This window comes from Marmota monax, unplaced genomic scaffold (assembly GCF_021218885.2).
Source record: "Marmota monax isolate L192 unplaced genomic scaffold, Marmota_monax_Labrador192_F-V1.1 WCK01_AAM20220418_F8-fsc00001, whole genome shotgun sequence".
Lineage (NCBI taxonomy): Eukaryota > Metazoa > Chordata > Mammalia > Rodentia > Sciuridae > Marmota > Marmota monax.
Window position 1 is genome coordinate 21,440,188 of NW_026693777.1, and position 21,163 is coordinate 21,461,350.

The window sequence follows — 21,163 nt, forward strand, 5'->3', positions numbered from 1 at the left end:
GAAAGAACTGAAGACTCTTGAGCAGCCTCAGTGAGGAGCAGACTCCCCCCAGCACAGGCAGCTGCCTGGACTGGTGGCATCAGTGGCAGCTTGAGACTCACCTCCATCCCCCTACCCCTCCACCCCAATTCCTATTTGAGTCGAACTCAGCCGACTTCCAGCTTATCTGTTCTCCTTGTCTGTTCTCTTCTCCCCCCCACACTAGCTCCTGGCCCCGGTACTCAGGGTGGGGGCTGCTTTTCCCAGCTCGTCCCCCACCAGCCTCTGGCTCCCAAGAGAGCTGCCCCTTTCGCTGCTTCCTGGGGCGGAGGCAGCGGGTTTGGAGGAAATGGGCTCACTGCGACTGACTGACGTCTCCACCTGCTGGCCATCCTGACCCTTGCTGCCTGCAGCTCTCCGGCTGTGTCCCCGCCACCACTGCCGTTACTGTTGCTGCTGCTGCTGCTGCAATATTTTATAACTCATGACCCAGAGACCCTGGGTAGGAGGCATGCCCCAGCAGAGGACCCGGCATGATGCTCCCGCCAGGATCTGCTGCTGTCGGATGCTCCGAACAAGTTTCCCCTGAGGAAAAGTGAGAGGGGGCGGGGAGCTAACCCTCTGACTGTGTTGCTGTCCCCTAGGGACCCTTCCATGAAGACTGAGGCCCACGTAGCTGCTAAGAACCTGCTGGCATGACATCAGCCACGGAGTTTGAAAACGTGGGCAACCAGCCACCGTACAGCCGGATCAATGCCCGCTGGGACGCCCCGGAAGATGAGCTGGATAATGACAACAGCTCAGCCAGGCTCTTTGAGAGGTCCCGGATCAAGGCCTTGGCAGGTACTGCTTGGGGCCACAGGGGTTAGAGAAGCATGTTCACAATCCCAAGGTCCATGCCCCTCCCCACGACAGTGAAGCCTCCGTGCATGTCGGGTGAGCCCTGGCATGGCAGCAATAGAGATGTGTTTGCTGGGCTCAGAGAGGCTAGGCAGCCCTGAGAGGGAGTAGAGGCTCTAGCAGGTTTGCCCCAAACAGCCCCCATTTCTTCCCAGGTCTTTCTGAAGAGCAGGGAGGAGCTGGAGTTGGTGCCAGTTGGGCTCTGCCTTCTGTTGCTCCTGTCTGGAGCAACCTGCGACTAATGTTAAAAGTATGAAAAAGCCTGGGCAAAGGAGTGTGTGAGGGCTAGACAGCCAGGCCCAGGTGCAAGGGGCCTCCTGGGCACCCCAGTTTCCTGCCTGGCCTTGGAGAGAAAAAATATTTTCCTCTCTGTGATCCCCAAAGAAAAGGGTGATTCAATTAGAAATTGAGAAGAGATAGCATCCTCTCCACACTGCCTTAGAAAGGAGGATTTTCTGGATAGAACCTCTCATCTTTAAACTGGAATTAGATTTGTACTTAGCAGGTTCATAATAGATTTTTTTTCTCTCTCTCTCTTTCAGAGAGAGTATCTTACATCTCTAGCAGAAATGGCTTCTCCTCCCCCTGCTGGCTGAGATCTGATTCTTGGAATTTTTTATTTTTATTTTTTCCCACCAACCCTTGTGACTCTTGTCTCCCTGGAACTTGATTTGGGGGCAACTAAATTCTGTCCTAGTATCCTTGGCCAATAAATAGAGGTTGAGTTACACAGGGGTGTGTGGGGAAACTTTCTTCCCCTAATCCACCCATCACCACCCCATCTGGACCTGGTTCCTCATCACTGATTGTGCTCGACTTGTAAGAAGAGCACAGCCTTTCCCATGAGCACTTTCTGGAGTGATTTTTACCCTGTTTCTTATGGTCCTGCTGGAACTTGACGTTCATAGCGATCCTCTTCCTCCTGCCCTTCTTTCCCCTCCACTCCCAGATACTGTGGTCCCTGCTGACCTTGAGCCATGAGCAGGGCTCTAGGCCCCTCTAGAATTATAATGACCATTTATCTCAGAAGTATCTGGGCTTCTCATTCCATAAAAGGAATGCAGTGTCTCTTCTCTCTTGTCATGACAGGGAACTCACTAGAGACTTGGCCATCACCCTTTTGGTTCTGATCTTTACTGGAAGCTCCCTTTCTTCTTCCTTATCTTGTCCTCACCTTTTCTGACCCCAAACAATCCTTCCTTGGTTTTCCTGGGGGAAACATAATAGCTGTGACCCCTTGCTTTTTTGCTTATGTAATTTAACCTCTTTAAATAACCAAACTAAACTGAAACCCTTGAGTTTGTCAGTTTGGTTTTATATTTCTGCTGGCTGGATTTGGCTATGGTGAGCCTGGTGATACAGATGCAGGGACAATGGTAACCATGTTCCATGAGGTTTGCCAACGGATGGAATGAGGTGACCTGTGTAGACGTTATTTGATCTGTTTCATACGTTACCTATATTATAGAAAACCAAGGTAAATTCCATTTTTAACAGTTATTCATTGTACTCTTACTAAGTTTAAAGCTAAACCCCCAGCCAGACACAAGAGGAGAGGGGTAAACCAAAGAAATGAATTCAATATAGCATCTGTCTCTAAGGAGTTTTAATCTATTAGGGAAAAATGAACTATGCTCACAACTAATTAGCATGAGTAGAATTAGAGAATTGTAGGAAAGGCATATAATTTAAATAGCAATGAGAGAGCAAGGGAGGATATGCAGGGAGAATTGTTCCTGGAGGAGAAAGCCATCATGCTGGGGAATTGAAGGGTGCTTGCTCCCGGGATGGGCAGAAAGCCTAAGGGTTACCCCAGGTGGCCTGTTGGTGTGGTAGCCATGTCTGAACTGCCTGGGAAGCTGGTGGAGATGGATTAAAGGGGCAAGCATAAGAGGGCATCACATGGAAACAATGGTCAGTCCTAGGTCCGTCAGGAAAGAGCCTTCACTGACCATGGCTGTGCCTGACACCCTACCCCTCACCAAGAGTGTGTGTGTCCTACCTACCTAAGAATCTGAATGCTCCTGTGGAGTGTCCTGCCTGGACCTTAATGTTTCAGAACATCTGGCTCACAAGTAAACACTTAAGTTTGGGGTCCTTTCAAGATTTTTACAAACAACCAGGCAGTTTATGCTGAGATCCCATCAGAATGACCTCTGCTTTGAAAAGATCCAAATAGAGTGGCTGGCTGGGTGCATTCTGCTGAGTGGGCAAGGTGAAGAAAGGAAGTGTGTCCAGTTTCCCCAGCTTTAACTTCTTGACATTTTTTTCCCCTTCTGTACCATCTTTGGGGCCACCTCAGTAATCCAGGCGGGGGTTGGCCTTTCCAATGAGGCCTTAGGAAGTGGACGCTGCTGTTAGTCTCAGCATGTCAAAGTGGCCTATGGCTGTTTTCCACTTGTAAGAATATTAAGGCCCAGAAGGACTTTAGCCCTGTGTTCCTTTTGGGGTGAAGGCAGTCTGCTTGGAGGTTATGTAGCAGGTGGGGGAAGTTGGTCTGGCATTTTTTTTCTGCAATTGAAGGTGTTGGTCTGTCACCAGACCCGGATTTGAGTCCTGATTCCACCTCTCATGCTACTGCTATGAAAGAATCACTGGCTCAAACTTGATTTCCTGTTTTTAAAATTTGGACAATGGTCAGTCCTAGGTCCGTCAGGAAAGAGCCTTCACTAACCATGGCTGTGCCTGACACCCTACTTTCCCAAGGTGGTTGTGAAAATCAAATAAAGTGCATGAAAATATTTCATCAATAATAAAATGCTAGATGAATTTGGGATGTTATTAATACTAAGAACATTTCCTATAGATACTTTCTGTCCTTTCTCAACTTCTTATGTTCAAGATCATCAGCTCAGTCTTGGTCCTAGTTACCTAGGCCTGTTCCAGGACCTGTTTCTTCTGCTTCACCCCTACCTCCTTTGCCTGGGAAAGCCTGGGTTGAAGAACCAGGAGCAGGGAAATTAGGCAGAGGCTTATGCTTGAAACTCTTGGCTCTGTGCCCTGCCCCTAGACCTCAGATCCATGAGATTAAAGCCCCTTGCCATGCAGGTCTTTCCCTCTATAGGGCCATCTACTCCCACACCATAGCTGTGTCTCCACCATCCAACTGGGTGACACAGGGGACCAAGAAACCAGAGGGTTGATGGGCCGTGTCAGATGCTCTTCTGACTTGGCAGCTCCTCCAAGTCCTTCTCCACCCAGTGACCTGTGGTTGGAAGACCACTGGGCTAACAGGACTCTATCTTTTCTGCTCTTAAAGCCAACTTCCTCTCTGCTCTATAGGAAATACTCCCTCTTCTGCCTTTCCTACTATTCCCAGCTCTTCTTGTCTGGGCCTAAATATGCAAGGTATCTGGTTACTCCGTTTTTTAAAAAAATATATAAAAATCTGACCTCTCTCCAGAATGAATGACTTTTGATCTGAAATGGGGACTCAGCCTGGCTAAAGTGAAGGGGAAGGTAGGGAAGAAAGCTTGCAGAGGGGATGGAATTGACCTTGGCGATGCCAGGGGGAGGGCATGGACCCAGCAGGAGTTATCTCCTTTAGATTTTGGCTTCTTAACCTCAGTCTCTGGCTGGTAACACTTCACAGGGTTAAGTGGTGGGTTACAGGGGACCATTCTGCTGTGCTTTGATGACCGTCTCTAATGTCTTTCTGCTTTTTGGATTAGAGCGATTAGAGGAAGGGGAGCAGTTGAAAAGCCCAAGTTTCTGTCCCTCCAGAAGGGTCTAGCCTTCATGTTTTGATAGGAAGACTCCTAGTGTCTCCTAGAGCCACTGTCCCTGTTGCTCAAACCCGGTTTCTTCTCGTTCTCTTTCTCACACTGGGAGCCACCCTGCACACATGTGGCTGTCCAGATGAGGGATGAAGCACTGCAGACTGCAGGGAAGTACCAGCCAGAGTGCCCGCCCTCTTGACTCTCTCCTCATGGTGGGGGTGGCAGGGAGTCAGGGGGAGGGGGCAGGGGCGGCCTGCTTGCACACCCCTCCTGGCACCAGGTTATGTCCCCCACTGACTCTGGTGAGGATGCCTCCGGGCAGATGTGACCCAGCTGAGAGAGGAGGGGGAGGGGGAAAGCAGCAACAAGATGCCCCCCAAAGAGAAACCCTGTGCATTAGCCTCTCCTCCTTTCTTTCCTCCCACACCCTGCTTCCCTCCTGCTCCCCCTGCCCTGCACATGCACACAGCTGAGTGCCCCCCACCCCCTGCTGGGTGATTTATGGCTCATCAGTACACAGAGGCATCTCAAAGATAGCAGCACATAGAACAGTCCAGAGCCTCCTGAGAGGGACCTGAGAGGAAGAGGGATGACAGGCTCTGTCTCAGTCTTTCTCCTGTTCCTTGTCCAGTCGGGCAGTTGATAAGGGAGAAACTAAACTGAGCTCCTTCATTAAAAACCGAGTGTGTGACATGATGCAGCCTGCTCCATTTTGCCTTTAAATTAGAAGCCAGGGACGTCTCAAATTGGAGGTGAGCTTCCTTTCTGCATTATCTCATGTGGCCTTCTTCCTGGAAATGAGAGGAGGCCCAGTGGTGGGGGTGGATGAGGACAAGCCAAAGAATGTAACAGGGTAGCAGGTGCACCACAGGCCGTGGCCCTGTGCTCGGAAGCACGTAGTTGCTGCCACTTTGACCATCTTCCTGACCCACTGTGTCCAGACCCCAAGGTTAAGTTCTGTAACCAGCAGATATGACATCAGAACCTCAGGTGGGTGGGCCTCAGACCCTGCTGATCCTTGCCCCATCCTCCCTGGCTGCCCCAGTGCTCCCCTAAGAGGGACGCCTGGGCTCCTTCCTTCTGACTTTGGTGACCAAAGGCCTTGAGAGCTCCTCAAGAGATTCTTGGCCTCTCCTTGGACGCCCCCTCTTTACCTGTACCAGGATGATACTGATCCCAAGTGGCCCAGTGACCTAGGAAGGGCTCTGTGTCCAGAGGGCAGATGACTGGGGTCTACCATTTCTTGGCAGCCCGTGAAATCAGTAGATTCAGAGGCAGCTGCTGGAGAACAAGGCTTTAGCTCTACATGGCCCCAGCATCTCTCTCCTGGTACCTGTGAGCACAGAGATGGTATTATTAATGGGACATTTTAAATTTTTTTTCCTTCTCAGATTTCAAAACATAAAATTGAGTTTTACTTAGAGACTATATATTAGGAAAATATACTATTCAAGGAACTATCTGTTACCATCAGCAATTATTTTAATGTACTATCAGGAAAAAAAATAATTGGATCAGCTGCTTCCTCTTGGAGGTCAGCCATTGTGAGATTGTACCCACCCCCACTGTATAGAAAGATCTGCCTGTTACCTGTGCAGGTAAACCCAAAGAGGCAGCATTGCCACCTGCACTGTGTGGTCCAGGACCTTGCCTGGGAGATAACACCTTGTCCCCTCGTGCCTTTTGATCAAAGCTGTTCTTCCTCTTTGAAAACTCTCAACAAAACCAGTCAGTTCCACCTTCTTTGGTTGACTGCTATCTATCATTGTGAAGATGTTTTATCAAATATTAATACACCAAAGTTAATAACAAGACTCTCTTCCCTCCCCAGGCAGTGCAGTCTGAGCGAGCCATGTTAACAGCCTCCTCCATCTTTGGGACATTTCTATGGGCTGTCCCCTCTGTACCCAAGGGCATGCTGTGACACCAGGCTTCTTAGGAGCAGCCCAGCACTCATTCCCTGCCCCCTTCCCCCCGAGGGCCCCTTTGCATGTTGCTTGGCTGAAGTGGGGGGACCCAGGGTGTTGTTTTCAGAGCATCTGTTCATTTTATCGTTTCACACAGAGAGAATGGCAGGGAGGCTAGTAGCAGCTGTGATCTGGGAACATTTTGCCTCCAGACCCTTTGGCCTTCAGACACTGGAAACTGGATCAGCCAGGGAATCTCACCTTACAGTCTGGTGAAAGAGGGGCAGATCGGATCAGCACACACGTGTCTGTCTACAGATGCACACACTTTACTTAAATTATGATACATGCTGTGAAGATATCTGGGGAACTATAAGATTTTATAATATAAAGCACAGGTTATAACTCATGCAAAGTATTGAGTAGGGGCTTATTGGAGTCAGAACAGAGGTCAGTGGTAGAGAGAGGAGGGGCAGGCAGGAGGTGTATCCCAGAGGGCTGGTTATGGTAAGATCAGACACCTGGCAAGAAGCAGCTGGAGATTCCAAAGGGGTGGCAGAGGAAATCATTTGCAGAAGGTGGCAGATTGAAGAGTCAAAGGGAGGGAGCTGTTAGCTGGGAGAGCAGTCAGGTTCAGGCCAGGAGCTGTGGCCTTCAGTAGAAGACTGGGTGGCCAGCGCTGCTCCCAACCCATCACTGAGCAGGGAAGTGACATGTGTAGGTTTGGGTTTTTAAAGCTCACTCTGACTTCAAAGGGGAGATAAGTGGCGGGGAGGCTGTGCAGAAGTCCAGGAGAGGATTGATGGCAGCTGGGTTGCCACAGTGGGGAGAAAGCGGTCCCTCGACTCTTTCTTCCGTCCTCCTGCTGCTATAGTTGGGTGGCCTTGGCCATGCCACTTTTGCTCCTGCTCCTCAGGGGCTGTTTCCTGGCCTGAACACCAGGGGCTCAGTCTAGATGATGCCCAGGGCCCTTCCAGCTTAGACAGCCCCAGAAGAGGCCACCTATGGGACAGCGCTGACAAAGTGCTGCTTTATCCTGAAGCGTGACATTTTGGATCCTGGCTTGGGAGAAGGAGGTTAATTTCTTTTAGCAAAGCAGTGGATATAGCCAGAAATCTCCCCTGGGCTCAGGCTGAGTCCTGGGCGGTCTCGACCTCCCAGACCAGGTTCTCAATGAGTATGTTTCATTTTAAGCAGACAACACCAGCTGCTTGCTGACGATGCCTGGTGTGTGCACACTACTGTGTGTTCTGGGTGTTTTAAGGTTGTCTCGTGACCCCGTTACCACCCTGTGAAGGAGCAGGTAGAGCTGTGTCCATTCCCCCCTATACAGGAGGGAGGCCTCAGAGCCAGGTGGCAACCGACCAGGCAGGCCTAGAGAGAGAGCCAGGGTTTTAAAATCATCACTGTGCTTCTGGCTTCTTGAATGTTCCCGAGTCCTACATTGTCACCTCCTTTGCATCTCACCCAAGATACCCCTTCCCGTTTTTCCTTCCACCACCAGTCTCATCAGGCTCTTTGATCAAAACTTCCAACTCAGTGCTCTATCTCACATCCTATATGTACTGTCACCTGCGAGGATAATTGGTCCTTGTTCTATGGTGTTTTCCAACACATTTTTAGTGAGGTGCTGCTTCAGCTAAGAACCACCTTTTTTTGGTGGGGGGCGTGGTACTGGGGATTGAACTCAGGGGCACTCGACCACTGAGCCAGCCTATTTTGTATTTTATTTAGAGACAGGGTCTCACCGAGTTGCTTAGCACCTCCCTTTTGCTGAGGCTGTCTTTTTTTTTTTTTTTTTTTTTTTAGAGAGAGAATTTTTTAATATTTATTTTTTAGTTTTCGGCAGACACAACATCTTTGTTTGTATGTGGTGCGAACCCGGGCCGCACGCATGCCAGGCGAGCGCCCTACCACTTGAGCCACATCCCCAGCCCCTGCTGAGGCTGTCTTTGAACTCCCAATCCTCCTGCCTCAGCCTCCCAAGGATTACAGGCATGTGCCACCACGCCTGACATACCAGGCTCTTCCTCACTTGGAGTATAAAGTTCAAATTCCTAGACTGCCCCTCAGCTGTGTGGCTCTGAATCAGTTAAGTACCTCATCCTCACCCAAACATGCACACATGTGCACACGGGCGTGCGTACTCGCTGGGGACCAGAGGAGGGTTTTTGAACAAGACCCCCCTTTCTTCCCTGCTGTTCCAGAGGCATTATCTTCAAACCTCAGATCAAAACTAGGTTTCTTCAAAAATGAAACTTTTTTATTTAAATGGGTCTATGATAACCTGTTTTCTTTTGCTGAAATATTTAAGATCCTCTTTTATTTAAAAAAAAATATTAAGGCAATTACTTTTATATTTTTAAACATTAGCAAGAATATATATTTAGTACAGAAAAGATAAGAAAAACAGGTAAAGAAAAAAACTAGAGCCACTGTTAATCTGTCATGTGGATATATTTTAATGCCTGTAGATACGTGACTGTGTATAAATACCAAAATGTTACTATAATGTTATAATTTTCGAACTTTTTCACTTAATATTACCATGAATATCTTTTCACACCAATAAATATGCAAATTATCATTTTGTTGGCTTTACCATCCTCATTTACATGACTACACCCCAACCTAGTTAACCAGCCCCCTTGTGTTCAACTCTGTTCACTTTCTTTTTTTTTTTTTGGTACTGAGTATTGAACCCAGGAGCACTCAACCACTGAGCCTCTTCCCCAGCCCGTTTTTGTATTTTATTTAGAGACAGGGTCTCACTGAGTTGCCTAGGGCCTCACTAAGTTGCTGAGGCTGGCTTTGAATTTGTGATCCTCCTGCCTCAGCCTCCTGAGCCGCTGGGATTACAGGCTTGCGCCACCTCGCCCGGCTCAGTGTATTTTCAAAGTCAGTCTTAAATGCTTTATTCTTGCATTTTGCATTATCAAACTTGCCTAAGTACCCTACAGTCCTACCCTGAAGTCAACCCTAGTTAGGTTGCAAATCCTTCAGGGCAGGAGAACTGCGTTCCATTGTTCACAGGTCCAGTGTGATGAAGTTAACTGGTTGGAAACAAAATTCCCCACCCCCCAGCTAATTAAACAGGAACAGTAGAATCCATGCCAACCCCTCTTACGATGTGGTGGGAGGCAGAGTGTGCCTGGCTGCCCCGCCCCCCAGGACCCCAGGATCCATCCCTGGAGCTCAGGAGTGTTTCCCCTCCTTGACCTGCCCCCTCTTGCCCTTGTGCAAAGGTGCTTAAAGATGCTTGTGATTTTTGCCTAGTGAAAAATCCTTAGGAACTAGCCTATGTTGGAAAGAGGGGGAAAGAAAAAAACATTTTAATTTTCTGTAAAAAAGGAAAATGTACTTATTTCTGTTTTAAAGAAGAAATATGTGTATACCTGGTAGTTAAAACTGAAAAGTTATAAAAGGGCAAATAACAAGTTTTACTCCCTCCTTAGCCTTCCAGGCACCCAATTCCTCTCCTACAACCTACAACCTGTGTTAACCATGTCTTGTATATCTTTCCAAGACTCTTTTATTCACATCTAAGCAAATGGTCTAGATTGTTTTCTGCCTATTTTTTTTACTGTACATTCTTCTATACTTTTTCATCCAATACATCTTGAAATTGCTTTATATTAGTACATAAACAGCCTCCTCATTCTTTTTACAGTTGTATAGTATTCCATTGTGTGGACATATAATTTTAATTTAACTAGTCCCCTATTGATGAATATTTAGGTTGTTTCTGATCTTTATTTCAAAAAGTGCAATGAATAAACATTCATATATATTATTTTGCAAATGTACATGTATAGCTGTAGAATAAATTCCTAGAAGATAAATTACTGGTTCCAAAAGTATGTGCATTTGTAATTCTATTCAGTCTTGCCAAATTGCCTCTCATAAAGGTTGCCCCAGTTATGCCCTTTCCAGAAACATATGCATGCTTTCTTCCCCACATCCTTGCCAACATCATATTTTATCAGACTTTTTGATCTTTGCTTATCTGATAAATGAAATATAGTGTCTTGGTGTACTTTCACTTACTTTCTGACTTTAAGTGTGAAAAACATCAAATATACAAAAAAAAAATCAGAGACAAAGGTGAAATGAACTATCACCCACATATAATAGTTGTTAATAGTTTGCTGTATTTGCTTATCTATTTTTGGGATTGAAGTATTCTAAAAATAAAGACCATCATGACATTTTACCTCTAATTAGTTTAGTAGGTGCTTCTGGAAGACAAGAACATTTCCCACCTAAGCATAAAATACCATTATTATATCTAATAAAATGAATACTGATATAATCTAATACCCACTTGCTATTCAAAGTTTTCTACTTGTCTCACAAATATCTTTTATAATTTGTTCAAATTAATTAAAGACACATATTAGACTTTGTGTGTGTGTATGTATATATATGTGCTTTTAATGTGTACTTCTATTACAAATTGGTTGGACAGCTTTTTACATATTTAAGAGATGTTTATAATTTTTTTCTGTTAACTCTTTTTTTGGGGGGGTGGGCAGGGGTGATTCCAGGAATTGAACTCAGGGGCACTCAAGCCACATTCCCAACCCTTTTTTGTATTTTACTTAGAGCCAGAGTGTCACTGAGTTGCTTAGGGCCTCACTAAATTACTGAGGCCATCTTTGAATTTGCAATCCTCCTGCCTCAGTCTCCCAAGCTGCTGGGATTACAGGCATGCGCCACCACTCCCGGCTTCTGTTAACTCTCTCTTCCTATTGTTGGTCTTTTTCCTTATTTATATTTAGGCATTTGTGTAAGTTAGCTTTCTGTCACTGTAACAAATACCCGAGATAAACACCTTATAAAGAGAAAAGGTTTATTTTGGATCACAGTTTTGGAGGTTTGGGTCCATGATCTGTTGACCCTATTGCTTTGGGCCTGTGGTGAGGCAGCACATGGTAGTGGGGAGTGCACAGTGGAACAAGGCTGCTCCCTTCATGGCCAACATGCAGGAAAAAAAGCGGAAGAAAAATAGAGTCCTGCAATACCCTTAAAGGGCATGACCCCTAGTGACCTGAAGACCCCTACCAGGCCCCACCCCTTAAGGTGTCCACCACCTCCCAATGCCAAGCCAGGGACCAAGGCTTTAACACAAGAGCCTCTTGGGGACATTCCAAACTTTAACGCTGTTCTTTTCATATTAAGTAAATCAGCCCAGTGACACGTTACAAATGCATTTCCCCATCAGGTGGACTTTTCTTATGGTGTTTTATTCCACACACATAAATTTTTTTGAACATAGTTGAACTTTCAATCTTTTATTTTGTGGCATTTGGATTTTGTGTTTTATTTAGAAGGCTCTTTTCTACACTAACATTATTTTGAGGAACATCTTAGCATGATTGATTTGGGTATTTTAATGGTTTCATTTTGTACATTTTGGTTTTTGATTCAAATGAAATTTAACCTGGAGTAGGAAGTGTGAATTTAACTTTTCCTGGATGGTCATTTAGATTTGCAAACACGTTTTACTGAATAATCGTCTCTCCTCTTCATATTTGAAACATACCTTTATCAGATATTAAATGACCATATGTATTTTGGAATATTTTCTTTCTTTTTTTTTTGTAGTTGGGATTGAACCCCAGGGGCACTTAATCATTGAGCCACATCCCCAACCCTATTAAAAAATATATTTATTTAGAGACAGGGTCTCGCTGAGTTGCTCAGGGCCTTGCTAAATTGCTAAGGCTAGCTTTGAGTTCAAGATCCTCCTGCCTCAGCCTCCTGAGCAGCTGGGATTGCAAGCACGTGCCACCCTGCAGGGCCTATTTATGGTTTATTGATTCTGGTTTCACATGCTAGTACCATGCTGTTTGGGAGATTTGGGTTTTTTTTTTTTTGTTGTTGTTGTTGTTTATTTGTTTTTTAGTACTGAGGATTGAATCCAGACATGCTCTACCACTGAGCCACAAATTTAATCTGGAATATGAAGCCACAATCCCCATTGCTTTCCATTTTTTTGTTGTGAAGAAAGGTCTTGCTAAGTTCCTTAGGATCTCACTAAGTTGCTGGGGCTGGCCTCAAACTTGCAATCCTCCTGCCTCAGCTTCCTGAGTTGCTGGGATTACAGATGTGCACCACCATACCCAGCAGTACTACACAGTTTTACCATAAATATTCTTTGAAAGAAAAAATACCTGAGAAGATTGGTTGCCTTTTATTACTCTCATTTTTAGAATTTTCCTAGTCATTTTTGTTTGCTTATTTTTCCAATGAATTTTTGAATCATTTCTCTAATTTCTCCTCAATTTAAATTACATAATTAAATGCATTTCAATAGTGTTAAATATGTATTAATTCAGGGTAAATTGATGTGTCTTGCTGGTGTTGAATTTTCTTATCCAACAATTCAGTGCGCTTTTTCAAATGACCTGAAACATTTTGTCTTTTTATGGTTGTTTGGGATCCTTACAAATTAACATTTCAGGAAATGACTGTGCCATACTTTCTGTGGCTCCCTTGGCCTCTAGGATTAAGTCTAAATGTCTTAGCTTTTCATTCAGGGATGGCTATATCCTGTTTAAAACCTGTTTTGCCTCTCTCTCTCTCTCTCTCTCTCTCTCTCTCTCTTTTTCCTGTGGTACTAGGACTCTAACCCAGGGCAAGTACTCTACCACTGAGCCACATCCCCAGCCCTTAAAACCTATTTTGCACATGTCTGCTAACCTGCAGCATTCAGTAGCCTGTGGACAAGCTTTGTCCTTTGATGCCTGTCTGCTTGGGCTCATTCTGTCTTCCTGACTTTCCTTCCTTTCCACATATACAAAATGCTTTTCTGTAGAAGGACCCTCTTGATGACTCCAGTTGAAATGACCTCTGTCTTCTTTGACATCTGGAACTTTTATTATATGCACCATTTATCTTGTAACTAAGCCAATATCACCTTGTAGCAGCATTTGTGTGATTGAAACTAATTGCCATTTATTTCTTGTGTGGTTGAAAAATGAACAGTTAGTGAGTATGTGTCTTGTTTCCTCAACTCCATCATGAGACCTCCGGGAGCCTGAGGCGGCCTATGCGCACGCATTCTCTAGGACAGGCCCATGCACGTAGTAACAGTAGCCATGGTGATGATAACTCACATGATGTCATGCTTTCTGTGTGCCAGCATTTTCCATGTATGAACTCAGTGGAAAAATATGTGAGGGTTTGGTGTCGTGTGTATATTTGACCTCAAGCTTAACTTTTGAAGGGGATTATGAGAAAGAGATCACTCATCAAGATACCCAGAGAGTAATTCTGGGTTAGAGCTGACCATTGAGGAAGATGAATTTTCTTAGGGCAGCCCTGACATTTAGTGGGAGTGGAAGTGGCCACGGCCTGAGAAGGAGGAGAATCGGAGACGCCCTGGGTTCCATGGTGGCCAGAGACCAGGAGCCTGTCCATGCTCACGCACTCCTTCCTGCAAGGACAGGGTTAGAGCTCTGGAAATAAATCCTGGCTCCTGCAGGGCCTTGCTGAGGCTTCCTTCCCACAGCCTGATCCGCTGCAGGATGGCTCGGGTGCCCTGGGGACAGGCCTATGCACAGCGCCTTCCCTCCTGTCCACAGTACCAGGGTTCCCCACCCAGCTGGCTCTGGGCCACTGGCCTCTCCTGCACTTGGAAGGTTCTTGAGGAGTGACCAGGCCATGCGGGAGTGAATGTGCTGAGAGGGTCGATGGGGAGCAGCCAAATGAATGGGCTGATGGAAATTAATCCCCACCCCTGGGCCTTTTGTCTCCTTTTGATCATCATTACCCTCTCGGGATCTTTCCTGTGTCTCAACACTGCAAAGCATTGCAGGGTGCGGGAGACTCTGGGTAATTCCACCCCAGCCTCCAAGTTACAGCAGCCAACAGGCCACTGCCCGTGCTCTCAATCAGCAGCTCCAGCATTTGAGGGCCTAAAGCGCATCATTTATGTGTTGAAAACTGGGGAGCTCTGAGGATGCTTCATGAAACTTCTGCACCAATGTATGTGCCAGCCCAAACTCCATGTCTCCAGCTAGAAATACCCCCATATCCTTTTACCAGGTACAGATAAACACGTCTAAGCACTGTGTGTCATGAAGCTTTGGGGTTTAAAGACAGGAGAATGTAGGAGGAATAAAAAATTAGCTTTTGGGGACACTTACTTGCTAAAGGGGCTAAAAGTTTCAGTGCCTTAGTCAAAGGTTGCACATCTAATTGAAAGGATGAGCCACTTAAGAAACAGATCTGTTTTCTAGGGAAAACCCTGCGGGACTCTAGCTGGCTCTGTTGAATCCCCAAATGCCCCAGAATAAATGCGGTTGCTTTCTGTCCAGCATTATCATCAACACTTTGGATGCATTTTGCTGAAGCTGACTCTGAAACTAGGAAAGCATTTTAATTTGACGCAGACTATAGGGTTTCCCCCATGCAGCTTTGCCCAGAGGTCCAGAATGAATGAATGCCGTTTCATATTTTGTATTTATTTAAGGTTCGGATGAGCTGTACTAGTACTTTTCCTCTTCTTGGAGAGCTTCTTTAGGACGCTGCCACAGAATTTTTCATATATGACTCAAACACCCATCATACGTGTCATAGCATTCGTCTGCCTCAAAGATGGGGACTGTCCTGTCCTTGAATTCCCTACCTCCACCCAGAGCCTGGCACCTGCTGGGTGTACGGTAAACATTTGCTGAATGAATGAACAGATGAATAGAGAGGCTGAGTTCCTAGCACTAAAATAGCCATGAAGTAGGAAGGAATTTGATGCTAGAGCCTCAGGAACTGCCAGCTTTATACCCTTGAGGCGGCACTGGCTGGGCTCCTCTTTTTGTAATCCTGAAGTCAGGTATTTAATAATTGAAGAAGCCAGCCCTTCCACGGTTTGGGCTCCACTGAGCTCACATCCAGCCTGCTTCCGCAGTGCCAATGTTCCCTCCCGGCTTAGCCACACTATGTCTGCTCTGGCTGTGACCCACCCCCCACGCACCATCCCTAGGGATCCTGCAGGGCCCCCAGGCCCAGCCACGCTGTCAGGTCAGCTGAGCTCTGAATGCCCAAACCCAGGTGGCCAGGAGCCAATTGCCACAAACTGTACACAAAACCAAGCAGAAGGAGGGCTCACGCCACCTTCTCTCGTTTCTATTTCTTCTTTTCTACTGCTCCTTGCTCTCTTTCTCCCCTTTCTTTGTGTTATCCCAGTCTTCTCTCTTCTCTCCAGCCTTACCTGGACAGGTTAGTGGCATTTATTTATATAAAGATATCAAGAATTACCCACTCGAATTGGCCCAGCACAAGCTGGGAGCTTCTTTGGGGCTGATGTTGATTTAGGATGGAGGTGTCTTGTCACCATCCCAGAGCTGAAGATCAAGAAGCCCTGCCTGCCATTCTGAGGGTAGGAAAGAGAGAATTGTGCAATGGATAGAATAGATAGAGTAGTGCAATGCTCGTAGCTCCCAGCAGGAGCATTCATTCTCCTTAACCCCATGTGGATCACCGTTCTATGTATCCTAACTCTTCATCTCTCTCCTCTACCTACCAGGAACTCCTTGTAGGCGGGTGATTTGTTTTACCTTCCTATGTCGTCAGGCCTAACATAGGCCTGCCACCTAGTACAGTCATCCCTAGTTCAGCTAGGAAGCACCAGCTGTGAAGCACCAGGCCCTGGGGGTGGAGAGGTGAACAGAACACCAAGGAGCCCACAGTCTTACCAGAGGATCATACATTTGGCTAATACTTGGAAATGCAAATGCAGGGGTCAGGACATGCACAGGGAGACCTGCCCCAGCCAGAGGATCAGGAAAAGCTCTCCTGAAAAATCCATTTACACTGACTCTTAAGGGATGGATGGGGATTAGATGAAGGGAATATGGAAGAGTGGATAGAATAAGAAAGAACATTGGATGGATGGGTGGAGGAATGAATGGAAGGATGGAAGGATGGATGCATGGGTGGGTGAACCTAGCATTGAAGTCTGAATTCAATGCCACAGTAGTACAGAATATTCTGACTGACAGTGGGAGACAGAACGTGAATCCGGGGTGTCTTGCTAGGTATGTGGTGGTGGGAGCAGAGTCTTCATTGCCTTCCTCGGCTGGTCTGTGGGCCAGAGGTGCCAGGAATGGCGCATGCTCTTGGGAAACACGTGAAAGGACACACCAGCCTCCTCTGCCAGGCATGGGGGACCCTGGGACTACGGTGGAACTCCTCAGCCTGGGTCACATGGCCCTGCCAGCCTCACACAGCTCACCCAAATCTCTTCTTCCTACCCAGATGAACGGGAAGTTGTTCAGAAGAAGACCTTCACAAAATGGGTGAACTCCCACCTGGCCCGAGTGTCCTGCCGTATCAGCGATCTCTACAAGGACCTGCGGGATGGGCGGATGCTCATCAAGCTGCTGGAGGTGCTCTCCGGAGAGATGCTGGTAAAGCCCCTCTCTGTGCTGGGCCTCTTCCTGGACCCATGGCTGGTACCATCAGCCCCATTTTAGGAAAGGCATGGTCAGGGTACCTTCAATTCTCATGGCCTGCCAGGGTTTCTCCTTGTTCTTTTGGACTTCCCAATACTTAGAATGTCAAGTGTCCACATGGCTGACTAGGTCCCCTGACCTCTTCCCAGAGCTTTTTGTCCCTTCTGACCACTCTCACAATGGACAGTTAATTGAGCTCTTATTATGTGCCAGGCATGCTTCTCATAGAAGCCATGCAAAGCACTGTTGTTCTCACTGGAGTCTGGGCCTCTGGGGCTGCCTGAAATGGCCTGAGCCTTAGCCCCCTCACATGGGCTGAAATGTGTGTGTTGTTGGAGAATTTACATCTTTCCTGGAAGCCAGAGGAAAGTATGGAAGGTAGTTTAGCCATGTGATTTCCCACATGTGTTAGTAGAATCTCTTAGAGACCCTCCCAGCAGACCCCACCTGGTGGTACAATTGCCTCTGAAGGAGAAGTAGGTGAAAGTGCTTGTTTTGCTCTGTTACTTCCTTGGTGATCTTGGGCCTATCAGATAGGACCCTCTTTGCTTCCATTTCCGCGATGCATAGACTGAGAACAAGGATACGTGTACCTGAGGAAGTACTCTGAGAACCTTGGGGTTTGAATGAAAATGTACCTCACCTTTTCAACTCCAGGCTGAAGTTCTCTCTCTTACTTGTTTTGAAATGCCACCGAAGAGTATTACCCTTGAGATCCTTTTGAATGGGACATTTAGCATCCCTGATGAGCCCCTTGGGTTTGGGCTGGAGGCATTTAGTGCAGGGAGGAGCATGATCGGGCGGGCACGGGTCTGTTATCAATCACCAAGCTTTGAATTATTCTTGTCACTGACCTGCAGTAATTAGTTCTTAGAACTGTGTCTGGAGCATAGTAAGTGCTCAATTAACTGTTTGTCCTATTATTGTGTTCGAAGGCCATTTGGTGCCTGCTCAGAAGGCTGTATTCAGACCCAAAAGGGCACCCATGTAGTCTGGTTGCTGAGCTCTGAGTGCTCACAACAGGGAACCTCCTACCTTTGCTAAAAGGAAAGCAAGAGTGACCCATTGGCCAGGGAGAGTGGAGGGTGGTGCTGATGGCAGGAGCTGGTCCAGCCTACAGACACCTGTGTAATCCCTCTGTGCCAACTGGTGCCATTGCTGTCCCCCAGCCAAGGCCCACCAAGGGAAAGATGCGCATCCACTGTCTGGAGAACGTGGACAAGGCCCTGCAGTTCCTCAAGGAGCAGCGTGTGCACCTGGAGAACATGGGCTCTCACGACATCGTGGATGGCAACCACCGCCTGGTCCTGGGCCTCATCTGGACCATCATCCTCCGCTTCCAGGTGGGTCCCAGGGAGGAATTCAAGGAGGCCTCTTGGCACTTAGGGATTGTACAAAATGGTGACTAGAGAGCAAGTGAGTGTGTACCTTCTGGGAGTCTAGAAACCCATCTACGGGACAGAGCTCTTGGAAGGAGAGCCTATCCCATGTCATCCCAAAGTGCCGAAGCTCAGGGGCATCCCTCAGTTGTAGAGCAGTGTCTTGAGGGACACCATAGAAGTCAATGAGAAATAATGATAATCAGGGTCCAGATTATTCCTGAGGACATTTGGAAAGGGTGAGGGAAGGAAAGCAGGGCTTTTGACCCGCTGGCTTGAGGGTGGCCAGGAGGGAGAAGAGAACAGCCAGCCACCGACAAGGCCTCATATCAGTGGTCCCGGAGGTGGGATGTCACTCCCCGCAAGTGAGGAAGAGTGGGTGGTCATAACAGCAGGACGAAAGGGCAGGGGGAACCGCTAATGAAACACCGCATCATCCAGCTTTCCTGTTGTTCTTCCATCCTGGGGGGCATCGTACTGACTGGAGGAATCAGGGCGTGGTGTCGTCAGTTCTCAGTGTCCTGCTAGAGTTTCCCAATTTAAGCTGTCTCCTCTGACATGAGGAAGCCATCCCATGTGCTCGGGCAGACTGAGGCGACAGGGACCAGGGCCTCAGGGTGGTGTTGCTGCAGAGCCGGAGCTGTGGACGGATGGCTGCAGAAGAGGACAGAGGAAGGGCGTCCCTCAGGGATCTGTGCTAAACTACTCCCCCCCCTCCTCTCTCTGCCATCCTCAGATTCAGGACATTGTTGTCCAAACTCAGGAAGGTCGTGAGACGCGGTCAGCCAAAGATGCCTTGCTGTTGTGGTGTCAGATGAAGACGGCAGGGTATGTGTGCCTCGGCAACCTGCCACTACCACGTTCCCCCCCCCTCCCCCTGTCTCTGGCTCCCCCCGGGGGCTGCCATCCCCAAGGGACACAAGAATCACCACCTAGAACTGTAATAGCTCCAACATTATCGATGCTGCCAGTCCTGACCTGGTTCTTGGGGCTGAGGCAGGTTCTTTTCTAAAGTTGCCTGAGGTCAGACTGTGGGGCCTGTTGGGTGTGTAGGCCACAGCCATGGGAGAGCGTCTTTGTGTGGCTTAGGTCTGCCCCCTGGTGTTGAAGTAGCTCAGAAGGGACAGATCTGTTCCTCTCCTGGCATATTGGCCCTCAGTTCACACACTTGTTTATGGCTCCAAAAGAATCTATTTCTCATATTTTTTTTTGGTACTGGACATTGAATCCAGGGGCATTTATCCACACGGAGTCATACCCCCAGCCCTTTTATGAATTTTATTTAGAGACAGGGTCTTGCTGAGTTCCTCAGGGCCTTGCTAAGTTGCTGAGGCTGGCTTTGAACTCACGATCCTCCTGTCTCAGCCTCCCAAGTTGATGAGATTACAAGCATGAGCCACCATGCCCAGATATTTCTCAGATCCTTTTTTTTTGGAGTTGGGGGTGGGTACCGGGAATTGAACTCAGGAGCACTTGACCACTGAGTCATATCCTCAGCTTTATTTTTTATTTTATTTAGAGACAGGGTCTCATTGAGTTGCTTAGGGCCTCACCATTGCTGAGGCTGTCTTTGAACTTGTGATCCTCCTGCCTCAGCCTCCCAAGCCAATAGGCTCACAGGTGAGCGCCACCACACCTGACCTATTTCTCAGATCTCACTGTTTCTCTTGAATATTTAGGTACCCCCACGTCAATGTCACCAACTTCACCTCCAGCTGGAAGGATGGCCTGGCCTTTAATGCCCTGATACACAAGCACCGGTAAGAGGAAGGAGAGAACTGTGGGGACGGACTGGGTATTTGGATGTGTTGCACTTAACACAGGGGCCAAGGGAAGGCTCCTCTGCTGTTTTTTCTCCTTTCGCCCTTGGCCTCCCTAATGCCCATGCTTCCCTTAAGTTCCATTCGCACCAGATGCCCACTTCCTCACCAGCTGGTGCTCACAGCAGCCCCTCTTCGCTGTTCCCGTCTCTCATTTCTCCTACCTGGCTACCTTCCTGCATCTGTCCAGTGTCTTTCCATCATGCTAGGGCTGCCCTCTTAACTGTCCATCTTTGTCCCCAGGCCTGACCTGATCGATTTTGATAAGCTGAAGGACTCCAATGCCCGGCATAACCTAGAACACGCATTTGATGTGGCTGAGCGCCAGCTGGGCATCATCCCGCTCCTCGACCCTGAAGGTGAGCCAGCCCTCCTCACTATTCTACAGAGAGCCGGGCTGAAAGGGTTCCTGGAGGCTGGCCAGGTGCCAGGTACACTCAGGCACGGGGAGGGCGTGGAGACAGGCCAGGGCTCTGCACTGGACCAGCTCATCAGCTCCAAGCAGGTTCCAAGCACCTCCCCTGCCTATACACAGGTCTAGTGTGGACCTTGGATCCCTCTTTCTGCCTTTGTGGTCCTGCTGTGCATTTCATCACTGTGTGAATCAGACCTTCTACTCTCACCCCATTGGCTGTCACTTGATGCCTATGGTTGAACTTGTGCCGGAGGAAGAGGGGCTGAACCTCAGCCTGACCTTTCTGGCTTTGGTTTGGTGCTGAGAGGGCACCCTTTCCCCTTACAGATGTCTTCACAGAAAACCCCGATGAGAAATCCATCATCACGTACGTGGTGGCATTTTACCACTACTTCTCCAAGATGAAGGTGCTGGCAGTGGAGGGCAAGCGTGTCGGCAAGGTACTGAGCTCTTCTGTCAGTACAGCATCATTCTTTCCATTTGCCAGCCCCAGGCCCTGTCCAGTCTGAGAGCTTCAGGTCTGGGCCCCCAGCTACAGCGTGTGTGTGTGTATGTGTGTGTGTGTGTGTGTGTGTGTCTAAAGCATT

The 21,163-nt window shown here is 47.7% G+C and overlaps 1 protein-coding gene across 1 annotated transcript in view; it reads left to right on the forward strand.

The window, feature by feature from the left end:
• The first annotated feature begins 668 nt into the window (after positions 1-668).
• Sptb (spectrin beta, erythrocytic) overlaps positions 669-21,163 on the forward strand; it is a 69,285-nt gene continuing 48,790 nt past the window's right edge. Inside the window, exons 1-7 of the mRNA XM_046461778.2 lie at positions 669-822; positions 16,766-16,917; positions 18,132-18,305; positions 19,078-19,169; positions 20,021-20,101; positions 20,405-20,520; positions 20,904-21,016. Of these exons, the coding sequence (XP_046317734.1) occupies positions 675-822; positions 16,766-16,917; positions 18,132-18,305; positions 19,078-19,169; positions 20,021-20,101; positions 20,405-20,520; positions 20,904-21,016 (876 nt within the window). The 5' untranslated portion in view covers positions 669-674. The remainder of the gene's footprint in view (positions 823-16,765; positions 16,918-18,131; positions 18,306-19,077; positions 19,170-20,020; positions 20,102-20,404; positions 20,521-20,903; positions 21,017-21,163) is intronic.